This window comes from Strix aluco, chromosome 3 (assembly GCF_031877795.1).
Source record: "Strix aluco isolate bStrAlu1 chromosome 3, bStrAlu1.hap1, whole genome shotgun sequence".
Taxonomy (NCBI): Eukaryota; Metazoa; Chordata; class Aves; order Strigiformes; family Strigidae; genus Strix; species Strix aluco.
In genome coordinates this window covers 98,678-117,358 of record NC_133933.1, presented here as the reverse complement: position 1 = coordinate 117,358, position 18,681 = coordinate 98,678, and the positions used below count along the sequence as shown (strand labels likewise).

Here is an 18,681-nt window from a genome sequence, read left to right as displayed (position 1 = left end):
ATTAGGTTGGATCAAAAAAGCTCAGCTTGATTTCTGTAGTGCTCCCTCTTGTGCTTAGAACTGAAACAGTTAAAGAAAAAAGCTTTTAGAAAACTTCACAATAAAGATATGGTTTGTCATTTTGTATATTATCAAGCATTTAACATGTAAGTAATCAGGTTTTCCTCTTTTTTTAAGAGATGATGTGCAGCAGTGTCTTGCTATAGTGCATAACTGCTTGATTGGTTCTGGGAACGTTCTGCCTCCTCTGAAAGGAGAAAGGGTGGCTCATCTGTAAGTAAAACTTACTTTTTATATCACAAACAGTCTTGGCAATTATATTGCTTCATACTGGTTTTTTTAGTGCTTTTTTTATTGCTGTTATCACCCAACTGCTTCTAGTGGCTGTTTTTAAGGAACTTTTGTACTAGTATAAAGATTCGGAAATTTGTATTAGTGACTTACAGAAACACTTGAGTACTGAAAACATGAAAGAATGTTAAGTGCTTTTTTTCATGCAAGACTGAAAATGTTTAAAAAAAGGTAGGTGACAGCACTGCAGTTCTGATGGAGTTTCTGTAAAGGAAGTGGAAGCTAGGCATTTACTCGCGTGTTTCCCCTCCTCTAAATGAAGCCCTCAAACCATAGTGCACTGCCATCTTACTCATTCAGGGTGACAGGAACGTTAGTAAAGTCATAAACATTCTGAACTTAACTTCTTGCCGGCTGTCGTCTTACATAAAAAGTAAGTCCTGTTTCGCTCAAACCCCTGTGGGTAATGTCACAGCAGAACCTGGCCACTGGTGCCAGCACACAGTAGAAGGCGAGCAAAAACGCTTGAGGAAACTTTCATTTTGGAAGTAATAGGAACTTTCTGTTTGATTGCAGTAGTTCAGGCTTTAAAACAGACAATTTTTTTAATAGATGGGATTGGTGCTTTAGCTTTGTCTTCTTTAAGTATGTTGTAATTGCCTCTAACATCAATATTCCAAGTTTGATCTCGGTATTTGTTATATATTATGTTTAAAATATGGAGGGTTTCAGTTAAGCTTGTGGCTGCAGTCTGCGTTTGGTGACTATACAGTTGTTGCTGAGGGTTTTTTTGCCCAAAAAACAGCTACTAAATATGCAAAAGAGCATTGATATAGTCTCAGATGTATTACTTTGTGTGACTAGTGTCTGTGAGCTGCTTGCACAGGGGGAGAGGCTCCTCTTGAGTGTGTGTTAGAACATTTGTTAAACTGGAGAGGTTTGTGGAGGCCATCTTTTACCATTGTGTAAGAAATCCAGGGAAGTAATCTTTGAGTTAGAGGCAGTGCAGGGCATTTGGGCTGATTATGACTGTCTTGTAAAATAAGGACTCCAACACCTTTCAGGAGGCATTGACTGTTCCTGTACCAGCAATGTGCTGCTGGTCCATAGTGGGAGAAAGTGGGAGCGTGTCAGCATGGCTCGGTCATTCAGCCTGATTCTGCCCTGGCAGCTGTGGGGCAGCAAGCACGACATGCTTGCAATTTGTATGGCTCACGGGTTCAAGGACAGAGTTTCTGGTGTTGGCTCTTCAAAGGAGAAGGATAATTTTCTTCTTGAATGCCTTGAACTTCAAAATACAAGGCTATATTGGCCCAAAAAGTCTTTAGCACCACAAAAAAAAGAAGAAAAACCTGTTGTAGCTATAGTAATCTGTTAATCAAGGAAGGAACACCTGTGTAAGAGTAAGCAGTTCTGCACCTTAGTCTAGCTATCTGATGGTCAACAACTGAAGCTCCATTTGGTAGAAGAAAGACCCTCACACCTGTGAAGAGTGAATTGTGGTTGTTGTTAAAAGGTGTTCATGTAGACTGTCTCTGGTTTTGTTTTGGTGTGGGGAGCTGAGAATAACTTTTTGTATTGCTGGGCAAGGTCTGTAAACTGGTAACATACCAATTGAGGACATTAGCCTCTAATCAGCTTTAAATTGGTTGTATACTTGATGGAAGATCTGCTTCATTCTGTTTGTTATCTGTGCTGCCTTATTAAATACAGACAATTTACGTGACAGCACGCTGAAATCATTTTGTTACTAAAGAAATCAAAATCAGACATTTCTCAAAGAATTGGAATTCTGGAACTTGGTAGTTAAATCTCTAAATGTCTGGAGAGCTTCAGAATCCACCGTTGTCTGGTTTTGGACAGATTTTACCCATATTGCTGAAACATTTTCTGCCCGCTGTGAGCAGACATCCAAACTTTGTTTGCGTTAAGGCTTTTAAAAAACACTTAAGGCACCTTACCTTTTCAGTGACGTTACGCAGGACACCAGAATTCGCCTGCCAAAGTTGAATGCATTTTGTTTAAGTAATCTTTAGTTCTTATTCTTTGTATGATTTTCATTATTACAAACGGAACATGGATTTTTATTGAGGCAGACAATCTGAGGGAAGCAGAGTGCATTTGTGCAGAGTGGATTGTATTTTGGACTAGTAACGTGGACCTAAGGAGATGCTGTTGCACTTGACACCAAATAAATGTTAGATCCCTGTCAGTTGATTCAGCCTAGCAATAACAGGTATAACGGTCAGTATCGCTTGGGCATCTTGGGAGAGGAGCCAGAGTTCATCCACCCAGGACAGATGTGTTCGTGCTAGTGGTGCTGCTTTGGAAATGTGCTTTCTGTTTGAGTGGCTCAGTGTATGTAAGCAAGGCTCACAGAGGGCGTTGTACAGAGGAGGAATGTGTCCTCTCCACTGCCTTACTGCCTCCACTTCCTTCCCCGAGGAATAACTGCAATATTTGTCATGGGGGTGATACCTTCTGATTTAACAAGCAGTATGAGACAGCTTCCTGTGAACACTGTTTTCTATCCCATATGTCCATAAAATTATATCCAGTTTGAATGTAGGAGGTGTTTTCTGATGAACCTGCTATTAAAACAGAAAAAAAGTTTGATTTTAATTGTTATTGTATTGTGAGTTTCGGGGGGGTGGGGTGGGTGGTATAAGATGGCACTTTACATGGCCAAGCCTGTTCCCGTGATATATGGTGGGAATGCACATAAAGCACTGATACTTCAAAATGAAGGGCTTATAATTAAGTCAGTTAGCCAGAACAGCCTTGTTTTAAGTACTGTGTGTTCACAGTTAGCACTAGTGGTGATGATATTCCCTGTCCTAAAATGGCAGTATAGGAGTATTTGTGAATGCATCCATTGGTAACTGCCTTGATAAATTAAAAGATTACATGTAGAATTAAAAAAAAACCCCAAACCTGGCACATGAGACGTCTTGTCAGAAACCCCCTGTGCCACTTAACTGCAGTGAACTGTAACTGGTAAGACACTGGGTGGTACAGCATGGCTGTTTGTGCTGGCTGTACAGCAGACCCCAGTGGGCGTATCTGTTAGGTTTTCTTCAAGTTCATGATTAAGGATACCTGAAGAGTCTTGCCCAGGAAGATGATGAGTATTTGTTCTTTTACAATCCTCTAGCCTGCTCACGGACCGAAAGGAAAGCCACATAGATGGGGGAGAGCTTGGAGCTGTGCAATTTGAACCTCAGCAAAAGAAATATGTGGCTGGAATGAACTTTAAAACTTGGTGTGTAGCGGGATGGAGAGCTAGATGTGACAGCTCAGTTAGCACTGTGAACTCTCTCTGTTTGCAGGCTGCTCCTCTCACCAAGATGCTTTTTTCCCCCCAAACCCATGGGGCTTATTTTTCTGTGTGACAACTGAAAGGTACCCAAATCTTTGCAGACCTGGTTTTTGGGGTCTGTTTGTGATCTTGCTTGGGTGACAGGCAGGGGAAAGCAGCGGCAGGAATAAAGGAGTAAAGGTGCTTTCTTCATTAGGAGCAGGCTATAACTGTGGCGCAGTGGTACCTGGTTTGATCATTAATTAAAGTCATTTGCTCATAATAGGGAGTAGTACAAAGCAAGATGACTTGACTGAGGGAGTCAATACAGGTTTTTTGCATAAGTAAGAGGGAAAACTAATTATGAAAATTACATATTGGCTGTACGTCACATATGTCACAAGCTGGCCAAATGCTTATTTCATTATTGGTTGTCATAACTGACCTGTGGTGTTGCATAAACTTCCCAGGCATTAGATAAGAGGTTTCGGGTTTTTTGGATGGATGAATTTAAATTACAGTTTTACGTAAACATCTAGCCCTCTAGAGGGATAAGAATATAGCAAGTTAAGATCACTGGTTTGGGAGAAGAAAATGAGTGAATCTGGATTGAAGTTCTGACCCTTTTTGATTTAAGGTAAATTACAGAGATGAATGCAGGAGACTGTTTTCCACCAACACGGTAACTATGTGCTGCTTGGTGTTTTGTTATTACTACAATTCTTTCGAAGTTAGTTCCACAGTAGGAGAATAGAGCTGTTGCAGATATAAGGCCTTTCCACTAATGTGGAGACTGCTGTGTTTACTGGAGGAGTACTTCTAACCCAGGGTTCTGTTACATTTTATTATAGATGGGGTATTACCATTCATCAGCATTTTATGGAAATCATGTTTGAAGTCTGTTGCACGGTTCACTTACAGAAACTTTTCATCTTGAAAAGTTTTGTAGGAGGTCCCTTGGTCCATTTCTATGGATTTTTACAAGTTGTTTTTGTTCCTCAGGGTCAAGCAGCAGAAAGAACCCAATAATTGCAAAATGTCTCTCTTAATTGCTCCTTGTTAAGAGTATGTGGTTTGTGTCTCAGCAGTTTGTGTTTATTAGCTTTTGAAGATAGATTTGCTTCTTGAACAGTTAATACACAAAGTTTTTCCGTTGTTTTTTATTTTACTTTATTGTTTGATAAAGCTGAAACTGAAGAAAAATCCCCAGCATGGGTCTGGCATGTTCTTGTTAGACAGAATCAAATTGTACCCTGATTTTCATGGTTTAATAAATACTGGTTAGAGTAAAGGTTTCAGAACTTTGTTTACCTACAAGCGTGTACGCTGGCACGAGCCACCTCAAATCTCCTGTCGGTCAAGGTTGATGTTTCCATGTTGATACATTAGTGTCTCATATTCCTTTTTTTATCTTTTGATGACTGAGAGTCTCTGAACTATGAAGTGATACATGTACAGAAAACACGTTGTTAAATTGACCAACACTTGATTTGGGTACACTGGGTGTGCCCAGAAGTCTGTGTGTGTATGCGTATCAGCATAGCTGTGGTGAAGAGCTGGAAGAGGGATTTCTTTGTTTAGTGAACTTGAGCATAAATGGTTCAGGTTTCAAAATATTCCAACTTTTTCTGAGACCAAGCAGTTCTTACGTGTAGTTTGTGATTTCTATTTTTTTCTTTTCAATTTTGGGAGCAAAATATTCTTTTTACGTGGATGACATAAATAATATCCTTCTGAAAATCCCATCATAGCTCATCTGTTCCAAATGATTGGTGTTACTGTGAATGTGTCATACATGAGCAGGTGTTTAGGTAGACAGTTCAGCAGAAAAGAAATTTGTACACAATCCATGCACAAATAAACTGTGTAATGGAAACTTGTTAGAATGGAAAAGAGTAAATTTTAGTAGGAAATATAACTGCAATAAATGTCACTTGGTGTTGACTTTTTATTTCTTAGCCTGTAAGTAGCAAGGAATTTAAACTTCATCTTTTTTGGACAATGAATAAATACTCTTCTGAAGTGCCATGCATAACAAATTAATAGAATATTAATAGAGTATTTCATGACTCAGTGGGGTGTATTTACACTATTACTCCACATAGCGTTCTTTAGTAGAGATGCCATTGGCTTCAGGTGTGTGTTGTGAATGACTTTTTTTTAAATACAAAAGGGATAGTTATAAGGGGAAGAGAAAAAAGAAGTTGAGGCTGCCAGAGGTGTTGAGGAGCAATCCTTTATGAGAGCAGTAGCTTTTTGTGGCTGAATTAAGGTGTTCAAAGCCAGAGTCAAAGTCAGAGCTGTGGTGAATAATCCTGACATAGTTGGGGGAAAATGAATGCACAGCTTTTTCTGTGCCTGCAGAAACATGACGTACTGGTTACTCTGCCCCACGGGATGTGTGCAGGTATGCATAGGGGTTCTGTGCACACAGTCTATGTACCCTTTTACTTAAGGGGCCGCTCTAAGTGATACCAATGTCCTTGTGTTACAATGACTCTAATGATGTGCAAATAAAGATGATTTCAAATGCAGACGGTATAAACCTCTCTAATGTTGAGAAGTCTTTCACTGATGTTCCGTTGGGTTCCCCTTCGCTTGGCTTCCTTACAGCCTACTTCTTAACAAGGTAACCCTAAGCAGCTAGTTGACGGAAGCAAAACCGGGGTTACTCGGAGAACATCCATGTTTTGTTTCCCTGTATGTAAGAATACAGCTTGGTTAGGATGCAGTATTGCTCTACCCTTGCTACAGATGTTGGTAGGAGCTTTGTTAATGTTCTTTGGCTGAAGGTGTGCAGACTGCAGGTCAAGGATAAGACCACTTCTTTGAAATGTGTAAGGATGTGATGTCGCATGCGGAGGGGCAGGGCTAGCTAACCTCTCTTGGCATCTCCAGGAAACTTCCCAGCTCTGCTGGGGGAGCTGCACACAGAAAAGGGAACAGTTACTCCTCCACGGTGAGTAACCCTGTTTTCTCCTTGTTCACCTTCCCACTGTTGTCTCTTAATCTCTTCTGTAAAAATAGGTTGATGCAGCCCTTGATCTAGGCCTCAACATGAAACGGGGTTTTTTTGCAATTAGCAAAATTTCCTCTGCAATTGGTTCAGTGGAGTGATGCTGAAAGTTACTTGTTTCTGAAAAGCTGTATCTCATTGCTGAACTGTACTTATATACCGAGGAATATGTGCACAGAGACTTGAATAAAGTGCTCCGTAACATGTCTGCAAGTTGAAAAACATAGTGCATCAATTTTTCTCAAGGAAGGATGCTTTAGTTTTTGTAGTGTGGTAAATAAGGGAATGAATTCTTCAAAGTTCTGCCTAATTGGGATTTCTGTTCCAGCGATCATTTTGGATACTCGTTGTTCATAAGATTTTTTTGGTGACTTGTGTTGAAAACTGTTGATACAGAAATGAAGCCCAGTAGTATTTACACACTGCATGAAGCGTTGTTGTGAGAGTCTTGCTATCAGCATTGACTGAAGTTAAGAAAAATATTTCATGCCTCTTCCCTTTGCGTGCCCAAAGTAAAACACTTATAGTTTTCTCTGGCTCAGTGCTGCTGCTTGTAATGCTGAATATTACCAGCATGGATCTTAGTTTGTGGGCCAGCTGTACAACTGTGTTGCATTTTGAACATATTTTCATCCTATTAGTAGCCTTGTTGAAGTAAATGGTTCTGCTTGTGGAGTAACGTCATGGTGGGTGTTGGGACTGTACCAGACTAGTTCTTGATGACTGGATGCTGTGTGTTCAGTTGTACTCTTGGTTTGCTCAGGAACCTGGGGTGTGGAGAGAGCTTGCAGTGTTGTTTTTCCTTTGTTTTACATATCAGAGATTTGGTTCAGAATTTAGGGAGCTGGCAAAGAACAGCTGGATGTGTTTTGCTGGGAATGGGAAAGCAGCATGAAGATTTGTAATCTGTCTGTAGACTACCTGAGGGAAAACCAGGAGATTGCACTTTCATTTTCCTTGCCTCATAGGTAGGAAAGCCTTATGTGAACTTAAGTTATGTTTTTTTTATCAGGGGAAACTGTTTAGGGGTAAAAATACATTAAAATACTAGAGAAATATTTACTGCTACGAGCTCATTGACCGGTCAACATATCCAGCATACTGTACCAAAAAAGTAGTAGTAGTTCCTCAATCTCGGCCTGAGATAGTTGGATTTATCTGTTACCTTCTTTATTTGAGAAGTAATATTTGGGGTGGGAGGGTTCACTTTTTTCTCCCCCCAGATGTTAATTGCAGAAATATCCCCTCACTGTATCTTCCCAACTGGAAATACCTGATCTTGGAGAAACACATAGCAAACACTCTCAAAGTCAAATCATGTAGATGATTCTAAACGAGCAATTGTGTGAGGTCTTAAAAACTTTTTATTTATTTATTCAGGAGCAAAGTACTGGATTGATGTTGGATATTTTGGAAATGGCATTAGTTGCCATGTTGTACCTTAAGCACATAGGCCAGTGCTGACTTTTGGGGGGCGGGGGAAGAGGGAAGACTTTTGGAAGGGCTTATTTTCAAGTTAACCTAGTGCTACCAGAAATACAAGGAGGAAAATGTAATTAAGACCTCACTTTTTGATGTCTAAATTAACAAAAAGACATTTCAGGTTGGCTGTTGTTGGTGCAGATGTGACTGCTACAGAGGTTGTGAAGTCAGTTTCCCTAACTTTTAGTTGTAAGGTGGTTCTTTTTTTTCCTTCATCAGCACAATAATTGTTTTAATGTGTTCACTTTTACAGGAGAAACATGACCCTTATTTCTGGTTCTGACAGAAGTCTGCCATTCCCTGAAATCTGAATGTTTATTTTAGTATCTCGAAGTGCATGCTCCAATATAGGATCTATAGTGTTTTCTGATGTGTTCTTTAGCATCTGTGATAGTAGATCCACATCACTTAGCTTTGTTTGTTCTGATTGTACTGTCAATACAATTTTGTGTGAAGATTAGTTCAGTAGGGATTACTTGCTGATACTATTTGTTTAATATAACACACTGGTGTATTTTGTCCTTGAAAGCCCGAATATGTCTACCTTAATGTTTTAGGGGGTGAGATTGTGGGTTTAAAAACCAAAACCAACCAAAACCATGAAACCAAAACAAAACCCCCCACACAAAAAAATGCCAAGTGTATGTAGGATATGTTCTTACATCTTCTGAATTCATTGGTGTGTGGTATCTGAGTCTGCATTTTTTTGCATGGTTACGTAAAAGCAAATCCACAAAGACTAAGAACTCACTTCTAAAAAAATATTTTGGATAGATAAGTTTGACCCAAATCCTGGAAGAAGCATGGCTTTATTTTTAGCTATGGTTATTAATAGTGAACTTCATATAGCAGTAAGTAGGACTTCTGTAGATAATGAGTGTGTTACTTTATAAAGAAAGGTCCAAAGTCAGAAAAGGTTCATCAGCTTAACTTGTCAGGACAGGGTTCTGCCTCAGCAGTCAGATCCACCTGCCCTTCCTAGACTAAGAGGACTAGGAGCCATGCTTGTTTTGATGAGTGTGTTCATAGGTTTGACTATGAGACCAAATCTCTTGCTATTTAACGGAACTGATAAGATTCTGTTAAGTGAGAAATCCAGACTCTGCATTCAAGGTGGTGTCCTTAGGGTGTACTTGTCCCTGACAAAGGGTCTGACCATAGGTATGGTTGATTTCCAGATGTTAGAACTGAAGCGTACTGTTAGGAAATGCAAATATCTTTGCTGCTACTGGCACAAAATTTAACTTGTTAAAATCAATTATATGTCAATGAAATTCACATAGTCAATTTTTTCCATAACATGTAATAATACTTGGATTGTTTTCATGCAGGGTCCCAAGTCTGGTGTCCTTGGAAGAGACAAAACTGTACACTGGTGTTGAATATGGTAAGTAGATCCTAATTCTGTTCAGACAGTGTTGTTACAATTCTGTGTGTGTGTGTGTGCTGTGAAGACAGTAGGATCTTTGAGATCATCATTTTGATTCTTCTCTTTATATCAAATGGTACTTTTTGGCCAACACAGAAGTTATTGCATAGCCACAGTTTGATCTTCAGTGATGGTATGCCAGGTGCACCTCTGCTGCAGTAATGTGGCTGGGAATGGCAGCTCAGCTCCAGCCCCGGGTCAGAAGGGTTTGGGCCCTGTGCCTCCACGCAGATGGGGGGTGTGGAAGCAGCACCCATCACCCCACGACAGCACTTGAGAGATGGAAGGAGTCAAGGCAGTACCTGCTAAAGGCTCTGGCAGCTCCATTAGAAAAAAACCCTGTGGTTTTTAGGCTCTGTGTGTATTCTTCACCATCTTCCAAGTGAAGATGGGCTACTTAAATAAGGAACTGAAGCACACAGTGACTGCTTAATGGACTACTAAATGGTTTTACGTGCTTTAATACTACTAGTAGAATCTGGGCAGTGATGAGTTCGTAGCCTTATAATAGAGAATGGGTGTTTATTTAGTGGTCTTCTACAGCAATTAAGAAGTTTCTGGTTTTAAAGTTTCAAAGGAGACTTACTGTCTCATTGATCCTTCCTTCTTCTGCATTTCCCTGTTTAGATTGGGAATGTCTGTTCCCCTCCATGTATTGAAGGGGAGGAAGTCCCCAGTCTTCTATGGCTTAATCACCTGATATGTAAATCTATATTCTATTGACTTTCTTTTTTACTCTGCTTAATGTGTTACTCAATTTTCATATGCTAAATAATCTGCCTCAATCAGTGGTTAGAAGTGAAGCCAACTGTCAAGGCAGATAAAGGAAGTTATGTACCTATAAAAAACACTGTTGCCTCGATAAACAAAAGAAGGCCCTGTGGGAGTGCTGTCCTGGGATAGAACGAGATGGTTATTTTGGTGGTAGTCCCTCTGGCCATTTCTGAATAGTCTGCTCTGGCTTTCCACTGTTTTGTTTATCTATAAATTGCTTTTTATGCTGTTGTATAATAAAGACAAAATGTTTAATTTTTTTATAGATTTATCAAGAGAGAATTATCGAGAAACAATTGCAAGGGTTACAAGGAAATTGCTGCGTAAGTTTAACCGCTCCTCTCTAAAAACTATCGTGTTGTGCTTGTAAGTATAATTTTAGATGAGAAATTTGTTTCTTTTACTTAGCCTGTAATTCTTAAATTCAAGCTTTGTAGAATTGAAATTTGTTAATTTTTAAAGTTGTTTTCCTGTCTCATAATAAATTGTTTTTCATTCAATTGCAGGCTATATACTTGATAATTCAGAAGATGATACCAAGTCTTTATTTCTAATAATAAAGGTACACTTATAATTTGTAATACTTCAGACAAGATTACTTGTTTTGCAAAATAATCACTCCTTGTCATCTTTTTATTTCTACAGATCATTAGCGATGTTTTACAGTTCCAAGGATCTCACAAACATGAGTTTGATTCACGATGGAAAAGCTTTAATCTAGTGAAAAAATCAATGGAGAACAGGGTCAGTGGGTTTTCTTTTTTTTGTAAAGCTTAGGTGAGGGATCAAAATAGTTCCTAATGTTCAGAAAGACTTTTTCTTACTTTCCTTGTTGTCCTAATCAGTTTTTGTAATTTTGAAATCTAGTTCCTTGATAAGAACACGTTTTGCAGTGCTTTTGTACCTTCATATGAGAATCTTGTGAGTAAATAGCTTAGCATTTCTGAATCATAGTAGCCCTCAGTTTCATACATCCTTGGGCCAGGCTGAGGTCTGGCATGTTGCTCCATTCTGGTCCTTGTTAACTGAGAGATTTCTGTGACCAGAGCTTCTTTTTACTTACAGAGTAGTAGGCAAATAAAAAAATGGGGGGGGAAGAAGTCAAGGTTGTCTGCCAAGAAAAATTTCTACCTGATGTTTGCCTGTTTCTGGAAGAAAACAAGTACATGGGGAATTCAGTCACTAGAAATTGCTAATATGAATACTGAAATCTAACCCCAAGCATGTATTTGTTTACAGCTTCAAGGAAAGAAACAGCATATCAGAGCTTTGTTGATCGACAGAGTTATGTTGCAGCATGAGGTAGTACTTTCACTTAAATCTTCACTACTTGAAAAGCTGATTTGTTGTCATTTACCAAAAGATGCCATAATTTTGCACTAGTGTTATGCTTACGTGTGTGAAGTATAAAAACAATCTGTCCTTTTATTTGTGTTTTCTATGCAATTTAGTTGAGAACACTGACGATGGAAGGCTGTGAATATAAAACTTCCCACCAGGAGATGATCAGAGACCTTTTGTGTTTGTCCACAAGTTCATATGGTCAGGTAAGGAACAACCCCTTTTAAACTGAAATACATGGAGTTTTTTATTGATATCTTCAAATCACATTTGCAGGATCTTTTGCTTTTCAGTTTATTTTCATGGTAATATGAAATATTTACTGATTTCATTTGTGTTAGTTGCCAATTTCAGCATAGTTTTTGCTTTAAGCCCCTTCTTTGGCAGTTATAGAACTTAACTGGGTGGGGAGACTGCCAACTTCGGTTACAAATACTAAATTTTTTTCAGAGACTTTAACTGTAGGCTTCTAAAAAGAATAATTCGATGGAAAGACATAGTAAAAGTATACTGGGTTTATATTTTTAGATGTGATGATATGATTCCTGACAGTATTTGGAATGCTAGGTCTACATTTGGAAGTGGCTATGATGGCATCCTGGCTCTTTAACATACCCAAAACAAGCATGCCTAGAGTTGAATCCTGAACTCTTTGCCTGGTGGGAGCTCTGTGTATATAAATTCAGATCCAGGCAGAATGTCTACAGGCTCTTCAGAGTTCTGCTAACTGCATCTGTTACCTTTGAGGTGTTTGCTTTTCAAAGGATCTTGAAAACACATTGACTGGTTTTGGCAACATGAAGAATTTTCTTTAACTATGTAGCTGTTCTCAAGTAAATTCTCAAGTGGAGAAGTAGGGTTTTATGAAAAGCTCTGAGCAGGGGGGAGGGGAAGCATGCTATTTACAACCTTTGACAAATGATTTTGTTACTGTGCACAAATACATCGCGTAAACTCTGTGCATAAGTAACTGAAATGGATAAAGATGTGTCCTGGCTTTGGATGTTATTTTTATATGGTATATTTTTACTTGAGAAGACTTTCTAGTAATATCTCTCTTCCCACAGGTCAGAAGTAAAGCTCAGCAAGCATTCTTCACAGCTCTGGGAACATATAATTTTTGTTGCAGAGATATCATTCCCTTGGTTTTGGAGTTCTTGCGTCCAGACCGGCAAGATGTCACTCAAAAGCAATTTAAAGTATTGTGTTATTAACTTTGTTTCATGTTTGTCTTCTGAAAGTGTTTCTACAGGAGAATTTTTAATGGTGGAAATGGATTTGCTTGTTTATCAGTGTGGCTCTGATGTTTTCATGGCATATAGTTGATGCATGACTAGTGTAAGGAGTTACTTGGATTAGATCAGTTCTCAAGAGAAATTTTGTGTTTGTACATGTTCCTCATTTCATTGTGTGTTCAGGTATTACAAAAATGTATGTTAACACCTATTTTTTAATTATGAAATGGAAATTGAGAAGCTATAGTCCAAGATGGCAAAACTCATTAAGCAGTTTTGCCAGCTGTAGCAGTATAAGAAAACAGTATGAACTAGGTGTAAAACTGGATTGCCCCAAAAAATTAGACTAAATCAGGTGGGTTTGGTTATGCAGTGGTGGATAATTCCTGATGCTGCCAGGTCTGGAAATGGTGCTGACGCAGTGATGCCAGGATGCAATCTGTCCATCCAGGTGTTAGAAAGCATCATGCTGCCCTCCTCCTCCTTTCTCTGTGCTCCCCTCCTTTCTCTGCACCCCCCTCAGTCTTCTGACCACGCGGACATGTTGAACTCCTGTCGTATGGTCACAAAAACAGTTATGGCTTATCCCGCTCCAGCTGCCAGATACAAACTGTCAGTGTGTGATTACATTGTTTGCATATCTTATTAGTCCTTTTCTGATTCTCTGATTATTGGTTTTTTTCCTGCTGTCCTTGTAACTTTCCTTTCTCCATCCCTGTTTCCTCCCAGATAAGTAACCCCCACTGAGTTACTTTTCCTGATTGGTCCCAGTTTTGCTACCATACCTGAATTTGGTATTTCTGATACTGCTCCCAGGCAGGCTTAGCCTGTATGATAGTACTGATGTTACCTAGGCACTGTTGTTCTTGTAAGAGTCTGTTCTCCAAAAGGTCCCTGAGACTTTCTTCCAATTGCCTGTGAAATTTGGCCATTTCTGACATAATTCCCACTTAGTCACCTGTGAAATCCAGCCCCCCTTTGTTTCATTGGGTGTGACTCTTATCAGCTTCTCACACAATGACCCATCACAGTGACCGGTTTGGTGTGTCCTGTCCAGTAGTTCCTATCCACATCCTCTTCAGTCAGCATCATTTTGGGTCTGGGCTTAGTTAACAGCCAAATGATTTGCCTGCAGCCCAAACATGAGTAAGTTCACAGAAGGGCCAAGGGTGGTACTTGATCATTGAATAATCTCCTTTATAATGGAGTTCAGAAATCAGTCAGCTGTTCTGTGGATAAATTAATTGGCAGGACTTGCAATCTCGTTAAAAAGATTCTTTACCTTGAAGCGGATTCTGTGAAAATCTTCGGTGTTTTGATAATGAGGCTGCATAGCTGAATGTTTATGGTACATTTTCATGTTATGGTTATGTGAAGATTCATTTTTGTGCTGTGTGGGTGCATGCTTATGTAGATAGATATCACTTAGATAGGAACAATGCTTTACATCTTTAAAACTGCATCTTTCATTTTACAGGGTGCCTTATATTGTCTTCTTGGAAATCACAGTGGAGTGTGCTTGGCAAATCTTCATGACTGGGATTGTATTGCACAGACGTGGCCAGCAATTGTTTCTTCTGGGCTTAGCAAAGCTATGTCCTTGGAAAAACCATCCATAGTTAGACTCTTTGATGACCTAGCAGAAAAAATCCATAGGCAGTATGAAACAATTGGATTGGATTTTGCAGTAAGTGCCACATTGCTTGGTGTTAATGTCTGGGAATCTGAGAGCATGTAGTTATATCAGTGCGTGAGACTCATGTAGGTGACTTGAGTTAGTGTTCTGATGTTTGATTGGGTTGTGATGACTGTTAGAGGAATGGAGATGTGTATTTTTGAGACTGAAGTAATAGAGCTGCCTGTAATACTATTGGAATTTGTAACTTACTGTTAACATCTAGGGAAGCCTGTTACAGAAAGTAAACTTAAGTTGCCTTTCAGTGTTAATTAGTATGGTCATACAGATCAGTTGTGAAGGTGTGTGTTGGTAGGACATGTTCATCAAATCAACATTGTCAGTGTTTGTGGTGTTGTCCCCCTGTGCTAACAGCACTCATTACACAACTGCCTCTTGCCTCATCATGGCATAAATGGCATGGTACTGAATTTTAAGAATAAGTGCCAATTAATAAAGCCTTTTATGCACAATTTTTATGCTTGAATAAAATCCGAAAGTTTGTTTTTACCTTTGATTTAAAATAGAGTAAAACATGTATTTGGAGAAACAATTCTGCTGCGTGAACACAAAATCTCTCTTCCCTAGTATTTTACAGATTTGTTTATGTGGACAGGAGATACTGCACTCGTTATATCATTCAGAAGTCTCCTTATTTTAAAACAGACACAACCATACATAAAAACTTCTAAGTGGCTGCTCAGTCCCAAATCTTTGCCTTCTCTGTCAATAGGTTCCAGAGAAATGTGTGGAGATAGCTGTTTTGCTGCAAAAATCAGAACATCCAAGTTCAGACTTCACAGGTCTTTGTTCAGAAGAAATTCAGTTAGGGATTCAGCGACAGAGAGAAAAGAATGCTGAGGCTTTGCGGTGAGTTCAACTTCCCTTCACACCAGCTTGCACGGCCTGATATTCACTGTACATTAAATGCAATAATCTGAAATGGCTGAACTAAATCTTAAACTCAACAAATTCAGAATGCCCAAGGATTGTTGGGTTGTATCTTCTCTCCTGACTTGTCAGCCTCTTCCCTCTACGCTCATATTTCCTTCCTTCCTCCCTCCTCCTCTTCCCTGTCCTCCCAGTTTGTGCTGTTTACTGTGCTGCTTTCACCTATCTTTTGTTGAACTTTTATTCTATTTTTAAACGGTTCTCTCAGTAGCATCTGCTTGACAGTTCCTTCTTTTTCCATCAGCAACTATGAAAATTTGGTCAACATGCTGCTGGACTGCGTGGAACAAAGAAATCTGTAAGTCTCCCCTTTTGTGCATGAGGAATTATTTAGGGGTGGACTGGAGGTGGCGACATGAATAAATGTCATTTGCTTCAAGCAGTGCAGTTAGCGTGACCAGAATTGAGTAATAATTTTTTTCACCATCAAAGTAGTTGTCCAAAAGCAGTTTGACAGTAGCAGTCTTGCCTGAAACGGATTGTAGCTAGCTCCTTGGAGAGCTCTTACAGAGACATCAGCACGAGCTGCGTTTCTGCAACTCCTCGTGCATGTGCGTATGGATTCTCCTTGCCCAAACAGGAAGATCAAGACCGATACAGGGGAATCGGGCATTACTGTCTCCTAGGAAGAGAAGTGAATGAGTCTGGAATTGATTTTCTCTGGGGGCTTGATTTGTTAATGTAAGGCGTTAATATAAGAGTTAAGCTTTGTCATCGATTAGTTTGACCTGTTATATTTTTAGTATTTTTTTGTTCTGGGAAAAAAAGGCTCTGGTTCTGTCTGCATAATGCTGACATCTAAATAGATTTTAATTCGTAGCATAACATTTGTGTTCAAAAATTTGAAAAGAATATCCCTATAGGTTTGTATTTTAGATAAAAATGCCAACATCAAAAAGGCACCATTAACTGAATGTTTGATTGCACTTAAGTTCCCCAAAGGCTGGAGGTTTCACTAAATGGAAGCTTGTTGACTACAGCAGTGGCATAGAACATGACTTAAGTTAGTCCTGACATATTTACATAACAGATATCATAGTTCTGTGCAAAAGCAGTACATGCAGCTATGCTACTTACTGTGTATTTTGAATGTTTGTATCTTTTTAGTCCCTGGAAGTTCGAGCACATAAGCATTGGTTTTCTGTCTCTGCTCCTGAGGGATGATAGGATATTGCCTGCCCGTGCCATAAAATTTTTTGTGCAGTGTCTCAACCACGATGCAATTGTAGTTCGTAAGGTAAAAGCAACACAACTACATACTTTGGTTTAGCAGCTCATTGGGGTTTAGATCAGATGTTTGTGGTGTTTTGCTGTGATAAAGCACAGAGGTGTGCATCCCTCCTCACCCTTCCAGCCTTGCACATGTACTAAACTTCCTAATCCAAGAGGATGGTCTTGGCAGTGCTGTAGGGGGGGGTCTGTTTTTCCCATCTCCAACTCATTACTTGAAGGGAGCCATCTCTTAGTACCTCTCATCCTCTTTGTTGCCTCAGTGACACTTGAAGCTAATGGCCACCTCCTTTTTTTTCCTGAAAATTACTAGTGGGGACATATTTCTGGGCCGTGAAAGTCACACTCAAGTCATGTCCTGTATCCCCTGAAATGAGTGAGGTGACTTCTTTATGGGAATTATCAGCCACTGGGGTAACCAAGTTCACTGTCATGTTCACTGGCTTTTTAGGGTGCTTGATGCTTAAAATGTGCCTGTGATGGGATGATTAGCCATATCCTTCTGGAGATAAGTGCATGGAATGGATACATTAATGCCCATTTCTTTTAGGTGGCCATCTCAGCTGTGGCTGGGATTCTGAAGCAGCTGAAGAGAACACACAAGAAAGTGCCCATCTGCCCTTATGAAATAAGTAGGTTGTATTTAACATAAGAAATGTCTTAAATTATGCTAAAAAATTTTTAAAGTGTATTTTTTGTGGTTAAATTAAACATAGAATCACAAGCTTTTTCATTTCTCTCGGGTTGTTAATGTCCTAAGCAAACAAAATAGATAATTGGTCATTCTTCAGGTTTGTTGGGGAATTTTTTGAAGCAGTGTGCAAGTGTGTATTGAGCTATTCACTTACTTGAAGTGAGTTAAAACTTCAGAGGTATGGTCATTCTCCTTTCAGAAAGCCTTATAATTTGTGAGAATGATTTGTATATCTCCTTTTAATTCTTTTTGTAAAAGTTATTTCAAATGGCACGTTTATATAAATTACTAAAGGAATCTTCTGTTACTGTTAGTGTTACCTTTAATCTCCTAGGGCAAATCTCTGTACAGGTTTGATTGGGGTGAGTGAGGCATAAAAGCTTGTTAGAATCTTTTAATAGAAGTAAGTTGTAACATTTGCTGGGACTGTTAATGACCAAGTTTGACAGAGTATAAATGTCTCCTTAACCAGGTGGAACCCCTAAGCCTTCCAGCACTCAGGCTGGTGACAGACCGGATAACCAGTGGCTGCACTATGACAGTCAGAGTTTACCAAAGACTAGGGAAGCCTGGGAGTCGTGTTGTTTTGTGGAGAAAACACACTGGGGGTATTACACCTGGCCTCAGTGAGTATCATTGAGCATTGAGATACGATTGTGAGAGCCAGCAGAAAATAAACTGTGGGAAATGAAATGTTTCTTAGGTTTAGTCTTTTTAATTGAAACAAAAAAATACAATTTATTTGTAGTTTTTGCTCATTGCTTGTTTTAGCACTTCCGGGTGGTTTCTGTGGAGTTATTTTTGGAGGTTTTTATTTATTTTTGACCTGTTTCTCTTTGGGTTTTCTGGGTGCTGTAGGCACATATTTCCCGTGACTGTTTGGCTGCTGGTTTTGAATTGAACTTTGTATGTTAGGAAATTATACAGTTGTGAAATACACAGAATATTCTATCATTAATAATTCTGGTTTGCTTGCTGTGGCAAACCCTTTATAATAACAGACTTAATTATTCTGTTGTCAATTTTCTTCTAAGTTTTGTTCTTCTGCAGTTCATGATAAATTCTATAGACAATATAGAAAATAATTATAAACTTTATTTTACTTTGAAACATGTTACTGTTTTGTTTTTGGTTTTTTTTAATATTCAGAACAATGACAGTTTATGCTCCAGTTGACCATCAACCAAAGCTTGGGCGAAGGAGAGATGAGCTGACAGAGGTAAGGGTTTCACTGTGTTTCAATTGCGGGGGCTTTTCTAATGCTA

General features: G+C 39.2%; 1 protein-coding gene across 1 annotated transcript in view; it reads left to right on the top strand.

Annotated features, from left to right (window-relative positions):
- Positions 1-18,681, top strand: part of PSME4 (proteasome activator subunit 4) — a 68,957-nt gene that overhangs the window by 33,512 nt on the left and 16,764 nt on the right. The window contains exons 20-34 of the mRNA XM_074817060.1: positions 178-273; positions 9,419-9,474; positions 10,557-10,613; positions 10,797-10,852; positions 10,936-11,034; positions 11,530-11,592; positions 11,742-11,837; positions 12,699-12,830; positions 14,344-14,553; positions 15,275-15,411; positions 15,737-15,790; positions 16,600-16,729; positions 17,273-17,354; positions 17,889-18,042; positions 18,566-18,635. Of these exons, the coding sequence (XP_074673161.1) occupies positions 178-273; positions 9,419-9,474; positions 10,557-10,613; positions 10,797-10,852; positions 10,936-11,034; positions 11,530-11,592; positions 11,742-11,837; positions 12,699-12,830; positions 14,344-14,553; positions 15,275-15,411; positions 15,737-15,790; positions 16,600-16,729; positions 17,273-17,354; positions 17,889-18,042; positions 18,566-18,635 (1,492 nt within the window). The remainder of the gene's footprint in view (positions 1-177; positions 274-9,418; positions 9,475-10,556; positions 10,614-10,796; positions 10,853-10,935; positions 11,035-11,529; positions 11,593-11,741; positions 11,838-12,698; positions 12,831-14,343; positions 14,554-15,274; positions 15,412-15,736; positions 15,791-16,599; positions 16,730-17,272; positions 17,355-17,888; positions 18,043-18,565; positions 18,636-18,681) is intronic.